Source organism: Marmota flaviventris, chromosome 4 (genome assembly GCF_047511675.1).
Source record: "Marmota flaviventris isolate mMarFla1 chromosome 4, mMarFla1.hap1, whole genome shotgun sequence".
Classification (NCBI taxonomy): Eukaryota; Metazoa; Chordata; class Mammalia; order Rodentia; family Sciuridae; genus Marmota; species Marmota flaviventris.
The window spans coordinates 102,552,676-102,567,077 of record NC_092501.1 but is presented as its reverse complement, the minus strand read 5'-3'; the positions used below and the strand labels follow the sequence as shown (position 1 = coordinate 102,567,077).

The 14,402-nt window shown below is 34.0% G+C and overlaps 1 protein-coding gene across 3 annotated transcripts in view; it reads left to right on the top strand.

Annotated features, from left to right (window-relative positions):
- Pibf1 (progesterone immunomodulatory binding factor 1) overlaps positions 1–14,402 on the top strand; it is a 235,424-nt gene that overhangs the window by 55,862 nt on the left and 165,160 nt on the right. For all 3 annotated transcript variants that reach the window (XM_071611456.1, XM_027938068.3, XM_071611455.1), the window contains exon 10: positions 10,897–10,995. In XM_071611456.1, the coding sequence (XP_071467557.1) occupies positions 10,897–10,995 (99 nt within the window). The remainder of the gene's footprint in view (positions 1–10,896; positions 10,996–14,402) is intronic.

Genomic DNA, 14,402 nt, shown 5'->3' with positions numbered 1-14,402 from the left:
GTGAATATTATTAATACTTCATAGGATGATCTGTGAGATCTAAATTAGATATACATGTGGAAAGTATAGTATCAATTATGAAATTATATATAAATATAGGTATTTTGATTTTTGTTTGCCTTTGTATGATAAAGAATATTTTATCCATTGTGTTGATAATTTAAATACAAAGATGATTATGTAAAAGTTAACTGGTAACATGGAATTATTACCATCCTGAGGGTCTACATGTCATTTGTGTCAAAATTTCTGCATATTGGTAACTTATTTGTTCCCTAATTAATACTATGAGATAATAACATAAGGAACAATAAATTCAGCTGATTAAGTTTTTCCAGAAAGTAAAACTATCTTTATCAAAGGTAGTCTCATTATAAACACAGAAAGAATTATTCTGAGTGATACTATAAAAAGGATAAGGGTGAAAGCCAGGTGTGGTAGCACACGCCTGTAATCCTAGCAACTCGGAAGTCTGAGGCAGGAGGATGGCAAGTTTGAGGTTAGAGAGACCCTGTCTCAAAATGGAAAGGGCTAAGTATTTGTCTCAGTCATTAAACACCCCTGGATTTAATCCTTATTACCAGAAAAAAAGGGGGGGAGGGAGGATGAATTTGTTAGAGGCATTCATTATGCTTTTGATGCTATACTGAATCTGGAAATTCAAATAGCTTTACAATTGTTTGAAAGAGAGAGTAGGCAGCAGAGAAAAGGAGATCGAAAAAATGCTTTGAAGTGTAACAATTAGTACTGCATTACTTCAGTGATTATATTTCCCACCCTATCAGTAAAAAACATCTTGACCACAATTTATTATCTTCCAAAAGTACTCAAGAAGTAATTTTTATGACATGAACTTGAAATTTCTGTAGAATCTTGGAGTAATGGTGAACAGCTTTGAATCTTGAATCTAGATTTGTTTAGAAGGATTAAATATATGCAATGCATTATAGAAGGTGAACTGGAGCTAGTTTACAGAGGTTCCACTCACCATTCTAAAAGTATATATCCTCATTAATGCTTCAGCAAACATATAAACAAAGCTTTTTGTTTATATTTCACCAAATAGCTATATAGTTTTTTAATTCTTTGTGAAAACACTTAAGAATTTTCTACTTTGTATTTTCCATTACATTTTTTTACAGATAATTCTTTTAGTATCTCAAATAATTGTAAATTGATTTTTATTGTTGGCCATCTTATATTGTTAACTATATTGTTTATGCCTATAGGTGATTACTACATGGGTTCCACTATTTTACTAAATATATAAGTATTTCAAGGAATATGGGGTGTTCCAGATATGAAGCCAGGAAGTTCAGGTTGTGCTTATAGTTCACTGGGCAGTGGGGGAGGCTGAGAAAGTAAGATTATACCTTTGTCAGTAGAGAATTCCCGGAGATTTACAGTAGGAGAGTGACATGATTCACTCCTTTTTTTTTTTAGAACTAGAGGGCCTTATGGAGGGAAGTTAAGTATAAGGAGCTATTGCAGAATTTAGGTGAAGATGAAAAGTGGAAAAGAGTAAAAGTTGAGTTTAAAGAATATTTGAGTGGTAGAATTGGCAAGACCCAGTGAGATTTAATGCAGACCATCAGGAGAATCCAGCTTTATTACTTTCGTAGTCTCAGAGTGATGATGGGTGATAAATCATGGCCATTAACTTCAGGTTGCAGACAAGACTTAGAAAGTAAGATAATGATTCAGTCCTGATTGATCATTTACTGATATGGTAGTTCTGACCAAATCCAAAATGCTTTCCTAAGATCACATAGTTTATTACTAAAGGTGTTTATCTTCTGTGCCCCAGATAGAATTCCCTACAGTCCTCAGGGTGCCTGAAAGGACTATGAGACCCTGTGGCAGTCTTCTCTATTTCCCCAGGTGCTATTAAGTAGATTGTCATTTTCCTTTTATACAGTAGAAAATCTTAGGAAACACTTCTACAATTATCATTCTCTAAATGAATACCTTCATATCTCTAATTAGATTTTCATATTTAGATAATATGCTAACAATAGCTCCTATTCATTGAGTACTTATTGTTCATCAAGCATTGTCCTCAACACTTTTTATATATATTGTAAAGAGAATTAAACAGAACAAATTTTATAGGATGTAGGGATTAGTATCTCATTTTACAAATGAGGAAACTGAGACACAGATGAAATGTAATTTACCTATGTAAGTGTTTTGTTGATAAATGTAGATGATGCCTGACTCCACAGTTAGGTGAAGACTGCTATTTAACTGGTCAGGGCTATGAAAATTGACCAAAGGCTTTTTTATCAAAACTGTAAATTTTGCTGGGGATGTAGCTCAGTAGTAGAGAATTTGCATGAATCATTAGTACTTCTTTTTCCTTCTAATATAAACATTTTAATTGGTATATTACAATGATACATATTAGTGGGATTCCTTGTGTTATAGTTATACCTGCACATAACATGGTTTTTGCTTTTAGAGGTATATTTTGACATATTATGCATACATGGGATGCAACCCATTACAATTTTGATCCCATTCTTCTGGTTGAACATATATGGAGTTACACTGGTCATGTATTTGTATATGAGTATAGGAAAGTTATGTCTGATTCATTCTACTGTCTTTCCTATTCCCATCCCCCCTTCCTTCCCTTCATTCTCCTTACTGTAATCCAATGAACTTCTAAACTTTCCCTCACTACCCTCCCTTGTTATGGGTTAGCATCCACATATCAGAGAGAGCATTCAATCTTTGGTTTTGGGGGACTGGCTTATTTCACTTAGCATGATATTCTCTAGTTCCATCCATTTACCTGCAAATGCTATAATTTTATTTTTCTATATAGCTGAGTAACATTCCATTGCAATCAGTTTCATTCCTCAGTACTTCCCCTTTCTCTCTCTTCCTCCCTCCCCCTGGCCTTCTTCCTTGACTCTCCTGGTCTCCTTTCTGGTTTTTCTCTCTAGCATCCACAAATAAAAGAAAACATACATCCCTTGACTTTCTGAAGCTTTTTTCAGTTGACATGATGTTCTAGGTCATTAAACTTTATACACTTATAATTGTGAAAATTAGTAAAGAGGACTTTTTAAACATAAAATGGTATGGTTGTTTTAATAAGGTCTACCCCTTGACATTCTTCTGACTAGACCTCATTTCCCCTCTTCTGCTGAAACACTTAACTCCAGAAATCCTCCCCTTACCTCCTGTACTGTCAATTTTCTTCCTCCCAGCTAGTTCACAGCTATGTACAAACCTGTGTTTTCTCTCATCTTTAAAAAGCATTTCTTATCTCCAGTTCCTCCTTGAGACACTTTTCTATTTCTTGGGTCCCCTTTATAACCAATTTATTTGTTGCAAAGTTTCATATATTCATTCTTTATTCCCATTTTCTACCAAGCTTTTGCCACCCTCATCACTCCAGCAAAGCTAACAAAAACCTTTCTGATAAAGATCCCAAGACCTTCATGTTGGTTGCCAAAATCCAGTTGTCATATTCTCATTTCTCATCACCCTTGACCTAGTAGCATCAGTGAATACAGTTGATCAGTTTTTGCTCCCAGGAACATATTCTTTCTCTCTTTTCTCCTGCCCCCAATATTGGGACTTGAACCTTTGAGCTGTATCCCAAGCCCATTTTATTTTATTTTAAGACAGGTTGCTAAGTTGCCCAAGCTGGCCTCAAACTCGCAATCGTCCTGCCTCTGCCTCCTGAGTAGCTAGGTTTACAGGCAGGTGCCACCACACCTGGCTCACATTCTTTTCTTTAATTGGCTTCCAGGATACCACACCATTGTTTTTCCCCCTCTTCCTTGTCTGCATCTACTTGATCCCTTTGCTGGTTCTTCCTCATCTCCTTCATATCTTTTGCCACTACCTCCATGGCATTTCCACTTGATTATCTAATAGGCATCATAAATTTAATGTCTAGAAGAAAACTTCCTATTCTGCACTCTACCTCCTTTACTCCTTTACCTTTAGTCTCACCCGGGATCAATTAAAGATAATCCTTCACTTTTTTACACCAAAACCACAAAGCCATCTTCAGATTCCTCATTTTTTACATTCTGTATTCTATTAAATAGCAAATTATTTTGTTGTGTCTTCAAAATTTATGATCTCTTACCATCTCACAGATAGTATTACATTGGTCCAAGCCGCCATTATCTATCTCTTGCCTAAATCACTGCAATAAGCTCCAGTGGTCCCCAGCTTCCTTCCTTGCCCAGTTTAGTCTATTCTCAGCACAGTTTCAATTAAATCACTCCTCTACTCAAATAAAAAAAACTCCCATCTCAGTAAGTTTCAATTATAATAATTGTCCATAATACTATCTGATCTGTGCTATTACCCCTTCCTTGTTTTATTACTCTGTTCTTGTCACTTGCTTAGTCACATTGGCTTCCTTTTCCTTTACCTACAGGCATGTACCTACTTCAGTTCCTTTATTCCATAGTTCTACTGCTTACCCATCCAACTCATAAATGATAACCTTAAAACCTGTTTCCTAACATTCAAATGTCACCTGTTCTATATAGTCCTTTTCTTACCACCCTGTTAAAAATTGGGAAATCCCTCTTTCCCCTCTAGCCCCTTCTTTGCTATAGTTTTCTCCAGAAAAGTTATTACCAACTAACATATACTACATATTTATTTACTTTTGCTTTTCTTCCTCCTAGAATGCCACATCCACCAGAGTAGGAATTTTCATCTATTACTGAGTGCTAAGTTGCCATGTGCCAGTGCCTAGTACATAGTATGTGCTCAATATGAATGAATCAGTAGTGGGGTTTGTTTGTTTGTTTTATTTTGTTTTGTTTTAGAAATCAGGTGGGTATTGGTTTAGATGAAAACCTACACAAAGATTTCTAATGAGAGCTGAGAATGTAGCTCAATGATAAAGTGCTTGCCTAACATGCACAAGGTCCTAGGTTTGATCCCCGGAAAAAAAAAGGTTTGTAATGGCTTTGATCAGGACTGAGCAGTGACTAACATATAGAAGTTACTCAATTAATCATCCACCAAATTTACTGTTTCATTTTGATATATTATTCTATCAGCTACTTTTGAAACCTCAGCCCATTAATGGATTTTCAGATAAGTGGTTTACATTTTGTTATGTAAATTTTTCTCACACATACTGACACATCCCTTTAACCTAATGTGGATTATGGAATGATCTACGTTAAACCAAATTCTTATCTGTATAAAATGAAAAGGATTTGCTTGAATATCAACTGTCTCAGTGCATTTGGGCTGCTACAACAGAAAATCTGAGATGGGATCATTGATAATGAACAAGACTTTATTGGCACTGTACTGGAGGTTGAGAAATGCACAGCTTCCTCCAAATTTTATTAAATGAAGTTTGTACTTTGTTCAAGTTGTTTTTATGTCATATTCACTGACTCTTCAACCACCTATGTTAATTAAAGGTAAAGGTAAAATTATTTGTCAGTGTTAAAATTGTCCGTTTGCAGTTTTGTACTATGCTATCTTTTTTGTTTTGTTTTTTGTACTGGGGATTGAACCTAGGTGTGGTGGGGGCAAGGGGGAGGTAGTGCTCTCTTCCACTGAGCTATATCCCCAACCTTTATTATTTTTTAATTTGAGACAGTGTCTTGCTAAGTTGCTGGAGATCTTGCTGGGTTCCTTAGGCTGGATTGTGAACTTACGATCCTCCTGCCTCAGCCTCCTGAGTTACTGGGATTACAGGCATATGCCTCTATACCTAACTGTTTTCTACTTCTACTGTCTTAGAAGCAAAGGCACGAGCTGTGAAAATAAAGAAATTTTATGTTTTGTCCAGGAAGAAGAATATGGAGATAGAAGAGATTAATTCAACACTTTCCCTATAAATAAACTTGTCATAGAAAACAATCTGTTTCAATCACTTCATGTTCCAACTAGAAAAAAAATTCACTTTTATTAACTGAAAATATTCTTACATGAAAGCAGAAGTAGAATGGATTTCTTTTTTTTTTTTTTTTTTTTGAATGGATTTCTTAGTTGTTGTTATCTGCCACGCTCTTCTGACAGCCATGTTTTCTTCACTATTTATTCTTTGAAAATTTCAAGTTCTGAGGTGTACACTAGTGATTTTATTTAGGCTAAAGCCTGCACATGGCATTGCCAAACTCTGATTTGTTCTTATTGGAATTTCAGAAGTTACTAAAGTTTTTCTTCTAACTTTTTTCTTACTATTTTTCAGATAAAAATTTAGATTTGGCTTATTGTTACTGTGAAATTTATCTTGTATAAATGAGAATAGATTCCATCCCATACATTAGTTTGCTATTTATGTTTTCTACCAGAGTTTTTAGTTTAAGATGTGAGATGTTTTTGTGTAAACTTATGTGTATTAAATCACCTGCACAAATTGCAAATATTGCGTATGAAATATGTCTATTTATTATAATATTAAGTAGTAAATATTAAGTAATATATTACATAATAAATAGTAAATGGTCTTCAAAGAGGCACACAGTATGATTCAGCACAGACTCTGGAGCCATAGCTTACTTCACTGTATGACCTTAGGCATATATTACATATGAAATATGTCTATTTATCATAATATTAAAAACTTTATTCAGAGAAATGATTAAGATCTAAGTTTCTCATTCAATGTTATTATTTAGTCGTATCTCCTAGTTTGTCCAGGAAAGTTGTAGTTTATGCTTGTTTCTTTGTCATAATTAACAACACCCTCTTTTGCTTTAAAAACTATCCCATGTTAAAAAGTACATTATTTGGACAATGGTTATTGTACTAAGATGCTCACTTTTCCTTTGCATTTTACATACAATTAAGATTTTGTTTCCCTTTTCTTCTTTTTTTTTCTACACAGAAACATATAGCAGATAGGAAAGATACGTATGTGTTATGGGAGATGGAGTTAGTAAGAAACAATATGAAAGAATTGTGACAAATATAGTTTGAGGAGTCAGGTATTAGACTTATAAAAGTATTTTTAGGGATTACATATATCCAAACCTCTGTATTTGCAGGTTCCACATCTAATGAATGGTTCAGCCAAATCCAGAAGTATTTTGAAACAAAATTGTGTCTTTACTGAACATGTGCAGACTTTTTCTTGTTATCATTAATTCCTGATCAGTATAGTATAGCATTTATTTATATAGCATTTACATTGTATTAGGTATTCTAAGTAACCTAGAGATAACTTAAAGTATATAGAATAATATGCATAGGTTATATGTAAATACTATATCATATTATGCAAGGGACTTGAGCATCCTTGGATTTTAGTATCCACAGGGCCAGGAGCCAATCTTCTGCAGGTACTGAGAGACTTGGCATTTTTGTATTTTTAGACATTTGTTATAATATTGGCCAGTTGGTCAAATACCAACATCTTTTTCTGTGTTATTATAATTACATTTGGTTATACACTCAGATTGGACTTTTAAAAATTGAGCTTTCATTAGTTTATGCATACTACAGATAGATTCTGTCAATTTTTCAAGTGTCTCTTTTGAGGAACATTTGGATTCCTGCTATTTCATCTGTAATTATATTTCTGTTACATTTTATAATGCATTTAACATTTAGAAATGGATTATTTATTAGTTATTTAGTGTTTTATCTATGGCAAGCATATAATCCATCTGGTGTTTTATCAAACCAATGTAATTTTGAAAAAGCATGTTACGTACCATGGGCTATGAAAACAAATGTATATGATATATTCAAAATTCTTCTAAGGCCAATTTTTATTTGACATCAATTTATGCTATGAGGTGGTCCTATAATAATAAATCTCATAATGTCAGAATTTCCCAAGGAGAAAATATCTCTGATACAAAGGAATTCTTAAGAGAGGCACACAGACTCTTGAGCCAGACTCTTTAGGTTCACATTTGGGCTCCATAGCATACCTCACTGTGTGACCTTAAGCCAGTGCTTAACCTTGGTGTTTCAGTCTTCTCATTTGTATAATAGAAGTAATGGTATAACATATAGTTTGTGGGAGTGTCATGACAATTAAACAAAAACAGAAAATGAAAATGTGAAATGCCTAAAACAGTTCCTGACATATGGTAAACAATTACTATTATTTTAGTGTTTACTATTACTATTATTGACAGTATAAGAATGCATTCAGTTTACCTCTCTCAGATTTAATTTGAAATATGTCAGTTGATATTAAAGGAAAAATAAAGTATTCAGGTTGTGGAGTATATACGGATTTACACAGAAATATCACCCACATACACCTATTAGAGGACCTCTTGATAGAAGCCTCTGCTTCTAAAACTTTCCTCTATTTATTTTGGTTTTCTCTTGCTTAATTGCCTTACCTATTTATTCTCTAAGGTTTAATTGTACATGCCACTTTTTTTTAAATGTTTCCCTTTATTCCCTTATCTTTCCTACTCCAGTTTAAAAAAAAAAAAAAAAAACTCCTCTTTGTGACCTTAGAATTTTGTTTATGCCTTAACATCAGCATTTATAGTTAGCTGAATAATAAAGATTGTGGCATGGTGAACGTATTAGTACCCTCTAATATCTCTTCCTATAAGCCTTAATGGTAGCTTTTCCTATATTTTATTTCTTTCCCTGTGTCTTAGTGTTATTACTAATGACAATGGTTACAAGAAAGGAAATATATATAGTTAGGAACTGAAGCATCTCCAGTTTCCAACTAAGCATTCTTGTTTAATTAGTACTCTAAATGTGACCTACTTGGAATTCTATTGCTGAAACAACGTAGAATAATGAGGCTTGTTTGAAAAATGAAAATTATAACCAATTTGTGGTGACTTACTAAAATATTTAGATCATCTAGGAATGAAAAAAGACATAAATGTTTAATATACTTAGAGAATTTTAGTCTCTAAAATTAATTTTTCATGTTTCATTTGGTTTGATAATAGAATATTTTTGAAGTTTGCTGTAATCAGAATATCAGAAAATAATAATGTGCCATTTTCCAACAGCTACATTTTTAATTTTTATTATCTTTTTTTTTTTTTTTCTTTTTCCTCTTTTGGTACTGGGGATTGGGCCCAGGGGTACTTTACCACTGATCTACATCTCCAGTCCTTTTTATATTTTATTTTGAGACAGAGTCTTGCTAAATTGCTGAAGGTCACCTTGATTTGGTGACGGTGGCCTCAAATTTTTATTCCTCCTTGCCTCAGCCTCCTAAGTCACTGGGATTATAGGCATGCAACATCATGTCTGACTATAAAAGCTACTTTATATTTCCAGTTACATAATAGCATATGAAAGTAAGTTTATTTTCTTTTTAATAAGAGTTGCCTGTACTCTAGTTTTTTTTTTAAACTATTTTGTTTCTCACTCATAAACTGTTTTGCTGATGAATTTGTAATGATTCACATGTTTTAAATTCGTTGTTAAAACATCACAAAGCAAAAGACTACTGGCTTAGCCAGTATGACCACTAAGCATTTCTGTCCAATATTTATCAGATAGATTTATTCAGATATGGGTTCTTATTACTCCCTACTGAACTTCTCTGTGAAAAATAAAAAATAAGATCTAGTTGTGTAATCCAGTTCTTTATGGGAGATAGATAGGGTGATGGGTGTAAAAATCATGGCTCTGGAGTAAGTAACAACCAGGGTAGACTAGGCCCTCTAACATTTTCGCTGCGTGACTTGGTGCTAAACATGTAAGTTCTCTAAATTTCAGTTTACTAAACTATAAAATAGGTTAGAAAAGACAACATAGGAGATTTGTAGGGATTAAGTAAACAAAATCATTTGTGTTACTTTACATATTTTAACTGTTATGAAAGTAGGTTTTTTGGTTTTGTTTACTTGTTTTTTTAGTACATGACTTTGAAGAAGCTTACTGTTAGCGTTTTTTCTTGATCCAAAATTTTATCTGTATTAAAACACAAGTAGAATTTCATCTTTGAAGGCTCATACCTGACTGTATAATCTCCTAATTACTCACTGTTGTTAAGTTCTACCTTGTGGACACTCCTTAACTATCACTAAATGTAATCTTATTGACAATTTCAGTTCCTACTGTCATCACCACTATAAGATGACTTACCTAATACCTGGACTCCTATTTCTTGATTCCTACGTGAATAGGAATCCCAGCTCTACTTCATTTAGCCACTTCAGTGGTCACACCCTTTCTTGTCATCAACTGAAATTCTGCCATAGAAAGTACCATTCTGTTTCTAAATCACCTTTCTCCAACAACAATCTCTAATCTTTCAACTTGCGTGTACAACTACTTCCACTTAATCTGTTTGTCATCTTACAGGACCTCCAGTCCTTTGTTCCTTCTACTTTTTTCTCGTCAGCTTTTCTGTGTTCCCTTCTCCTTCCTTCTTCCCTGAGATTCCAAGGTCCATTGTTTCATCTGTTCTCTTGCCAATGCAACAAAACTTCATTCTCATTTTAATTCTTGTGTCCTTCATGAATATATTTTCATTAAAAATGATTAATAGAAAATTAATTAACCTCACAAAACCTCAGTTTTCTTGTAGATAATTTATTAGTAATTACACCCATCGTTAGATTATGGTAAGGATTAAGTGAGGTACAGTATTATATAAACTGTTCAACCTATACTCGACCCATATAAAGAACAGTAGTGAAGAAACTTTTCAAACTGTGTGGACTTTCAGGATTCCCCACTGATATTCTCTATGAATAATGAAAAACTGAATTTTAATTATCTAGTTCTAATATTTAGACACAGACCATATTTACACTACATGGTTTAATGCTGCTAGAAACTCAGCAAGCCAGGCAGACTAATGTAATATACACTTGGGGTCACTAACCTGTAATGGTCCTTAAAATTGAGAGCTAGTCCAACTATGAGCAGAAAAATTTATGACTCTTTAAAAGAAGGATATATTTTCATTTTAAATAACCAAAATGTATTTTTAAATTTTAGAAATCTTCGAGAAGCAAGGGATAATGCTATGGCTGAAAAGGACCGAGCAGTGATGGCCGAAAAGGATGCTTTAGAAAAACATGACCAGCTCTTAGACAGGTGAGCATCCTAAAAATAGAAATGTTAAAGCTCTTCAATTTTTGTTCCTGTTACTTTTTCTTTTTGAAAATATCTTTTTAATAGAAGTATAATTTTTATTTCTACAATATGTAATTGTTACATTTATTGAAAACTTGATAATAGAACAGTTTAGTCACTCCAGAGAGTTTCCTTATATTCCTTTCAGCCCACCTTATCTGTTGAGGGCCACAGCCGAGTCGGGATGATGCATGGCATTTTTGCCAGAAGTAGTGGTTGAGAGGTGATGCCAGCGAGTTCTCACGGAGTTCCCGTTGAGTTCCAGTTGCGCTCTCACTGGGATTCCCAGAGAGTTCCCATTAGTTGGAGAAGTGCCGGAGGAGGGATATTTCTGGTTGCTGGTTCCTGGACGAGCTGCGTAGTGTTCGGGAGATTTCCTGGGAGCGTGTGTGGAGTGTTCTGGTAGAGTTCAGAAATAAAGTTTGTTCCTGCTTCAGTGACTCGTGATTTGTGCCCAGCCAGACTGCGGCACTTATCCACTACCCCTCAAGAGGCAACCACTTTATAATTTCTATCACTATAACTCAGTTTTGTTCTTGGACAAAAAGTAAATAGAACCTTGCAAATTATACTCTTTTGTGTCTGGCTTCTTTGATTTAACGTTATGTTTTTCTTTTTTTTTGTTACTGTATCAGTAGTTATTATTGCTAATTGTGAACATACCAGTTTTATTGTTTTTACCTGTCATCGAACACTACAATTGTTTCTTGTTTGTAGCTACCATTGAAAAGCTGCTATGAGCATTCTCATACAACATTTTTGAGAGCATATTTTTATTTCTCTTGTATAAATACCTAGAATTGGAATTGCCACTCACAGGTGAGGTAAGTGTTTTAGTTTAAAAGAACCTATAAAACTTTAACTCTGAAGTGGTGGGATCATTATACACTTCCAGTTCATTTTTCAAAATTCATATGTAAAATATATGTGTGTCATAAAGAGGGCAACAGCGAATTATATTGTTTTAGCAATACAAAAGAATTTTTTTCAGAAATGAATGTATTTGTGAAAATGTAGGTTACTTTTTTCTATTAGGATAGTAGAATTTTGGATCCTAGAGAATACTTACTTACTGTTCTTGGGTTTTGTTTTTCTCTTTCCACATTTTTTTATTGGTGCATTATAGTTATATATGATGATGGGATTTGTTGTTACATATTTGTAAATGAACACAGTCTAACAATAATTTGGCCAGTATCATTCACCAGCGTTTCCCCCTCCCTCCCAAAGCATGTTTATTTTTATTTTTTTATTTTTTATTGTTGGTTGTTCAAAACATTACATAGTTCTTGATATATCATATTTCACACTTTGATTCAAGTGGGTTATGAACTCCCATTTTTACCCCGTATACAGATTGCAGAATCATATCGGTTACACAACCACGTTTTTACATATTGCCATACTAGTGACTGTTGTATTCTGCTATCTTTCCTATCCTCTACTATCCCCCCTCCCCTCCCCTCCCCTCCGATCTTCTCTCTCTACCCCATCTACTGTAATTCATTTCTCTCCCTTGATTTTTTTTCCCTTTCCCCTCACATCCTCTTATATGTACTTTTGTATAACCCTGAGGGTCTCCTTCCATTTCCATGCAATTTCCCTTCTCTCTCCCTTTCCCTCCCACCTCTCGTCCCTGTTTAATGTTATTCTTTTTCTCATGCTCTTCCTCCCTGCTCTGTATTTCGTTGCTCTCCTTATATCAAAGAAGACATTTGGCATTTGTTTTTTAGGGATTGGCTAGCAAATAGTGATAATTTAAGTTCTTCTTTTCCTATTTTCATGCCGTTAATTTCTTTCGTCTGTCTAATTGCTCTGGCCAGTGTTTCGAGAACTATATTGAATAGAAGTGGTGATAGAGGGCATCCCTGTCTTGTTCCAGATTTTAGAGGGAATGCCTTCAATTTTTCTCCTTTCAGAATGATGCTAGCCTGAGGCTTAGCATAGATAGCTTTTACTATGTCGAGGTAAGTTCCTGTTATCCCTAGTTTTTCTAATGTTTTGAACATAAAGGGATGCTGTACTTTGTCGAATGCTTTTTCTGCGTCTATCGAGATGATCATATGGTTCTTATTTTTAAGTCTCTTGATGTGGTGAATAACATTTATTGATTTCCGTATATTGAACCATCCTTGCATCCCAGGGATGAATCCTACTTGATCATGGTGCACAATTTTTTTGAAATGTTTTTGTATCCGATTCGCCAGAATTTTATTGAGGATTTTTGCATCTAGGTTCATTAGAGATATTGGTCTGTAGTTTTCTTTCTTTGAAGTGTCTTTGTCTGGTTTAGGAATCAGGGTGATGTTGGCCTCGTAGAATGAATTTGGAAGTTCTCCCTCTTTTTCTATTTCCTGAAGTAGCTTGAAAAGTATTGGTATTAGTTCCTCTTTAAAGGTTTTGTAAAACTCTGCTGTATACCCATCCGGTCCTGGGCTTTTCTTAGTTGGTAGTCTTTTGATGGTTTCGTCTATTTCCTCAATTGATATTGGTCTGTTTAGGTTGTCTATATCCTCCTGACTCAATCTGGGCAGATCATATGACTTAAGAAATTTATCTATGCCTTCACTATCTTCTAATTTATTGGAGTATAAGGATTCAAAATTATTTCTGATTATCTTCTGTATTTCTGAAGTGTCTGTTGTGATATTGCCTTTTTCATCCCGTATGCTAGTAATTTGAGTTCTCTCTCTTCTTCTCTTCGTTAGCACGGCTAAGGGTCTGTCGATCTTATTTATTTTTTCAAAGAACCAACTTTTAGTTTTGTCAATTTTTTCAATTGTTTCTTTTGTTTCGATTTCATTAATTTCAGCTCTGATTTTAATTATTTCTTGCCTTCTACTTCTTTTGCTGTTGTTTTGCTCTTCTTTTTCTAGGATTTTGAGATGAAGTATGAGATGATTTATTTGTTGGTTTTTTCTTTTTTTAAGGAATGAACTCCAAGCAATTAATTTTCCTCTTAGAACTGCTTTCAATGTGTCCCATAGATTCCAATATGTTGTGTCTGTGTTTTCATTTATCTCTAAGAATTGTTTAATTTCCTCCTTGATGTCTTCTATAACCCATTGATCATTCAGTAACCTATTGTTCATTCTCCAGGTGATGCATGATTTTTCCTTCCTTCTTTTATCGTTGATTTTCAGTTTCATTCCATTATGATCAGATAAGATGGATGGTATTATCTCTACTGCTTTATATTGTCTAAGAGTTGCCCTGTGACATAATATATGATCTATTTTTGAGAAGGATCCATGTGCTGCTGAGAAAAAAAGTGTAACTGCTTGATGTTGGGTGATATATTCTATATATGTCAATTAAGTCTAGGTTATTAATTGTGTTATTGAGTTCTATAGTTTCCTTATTCAACT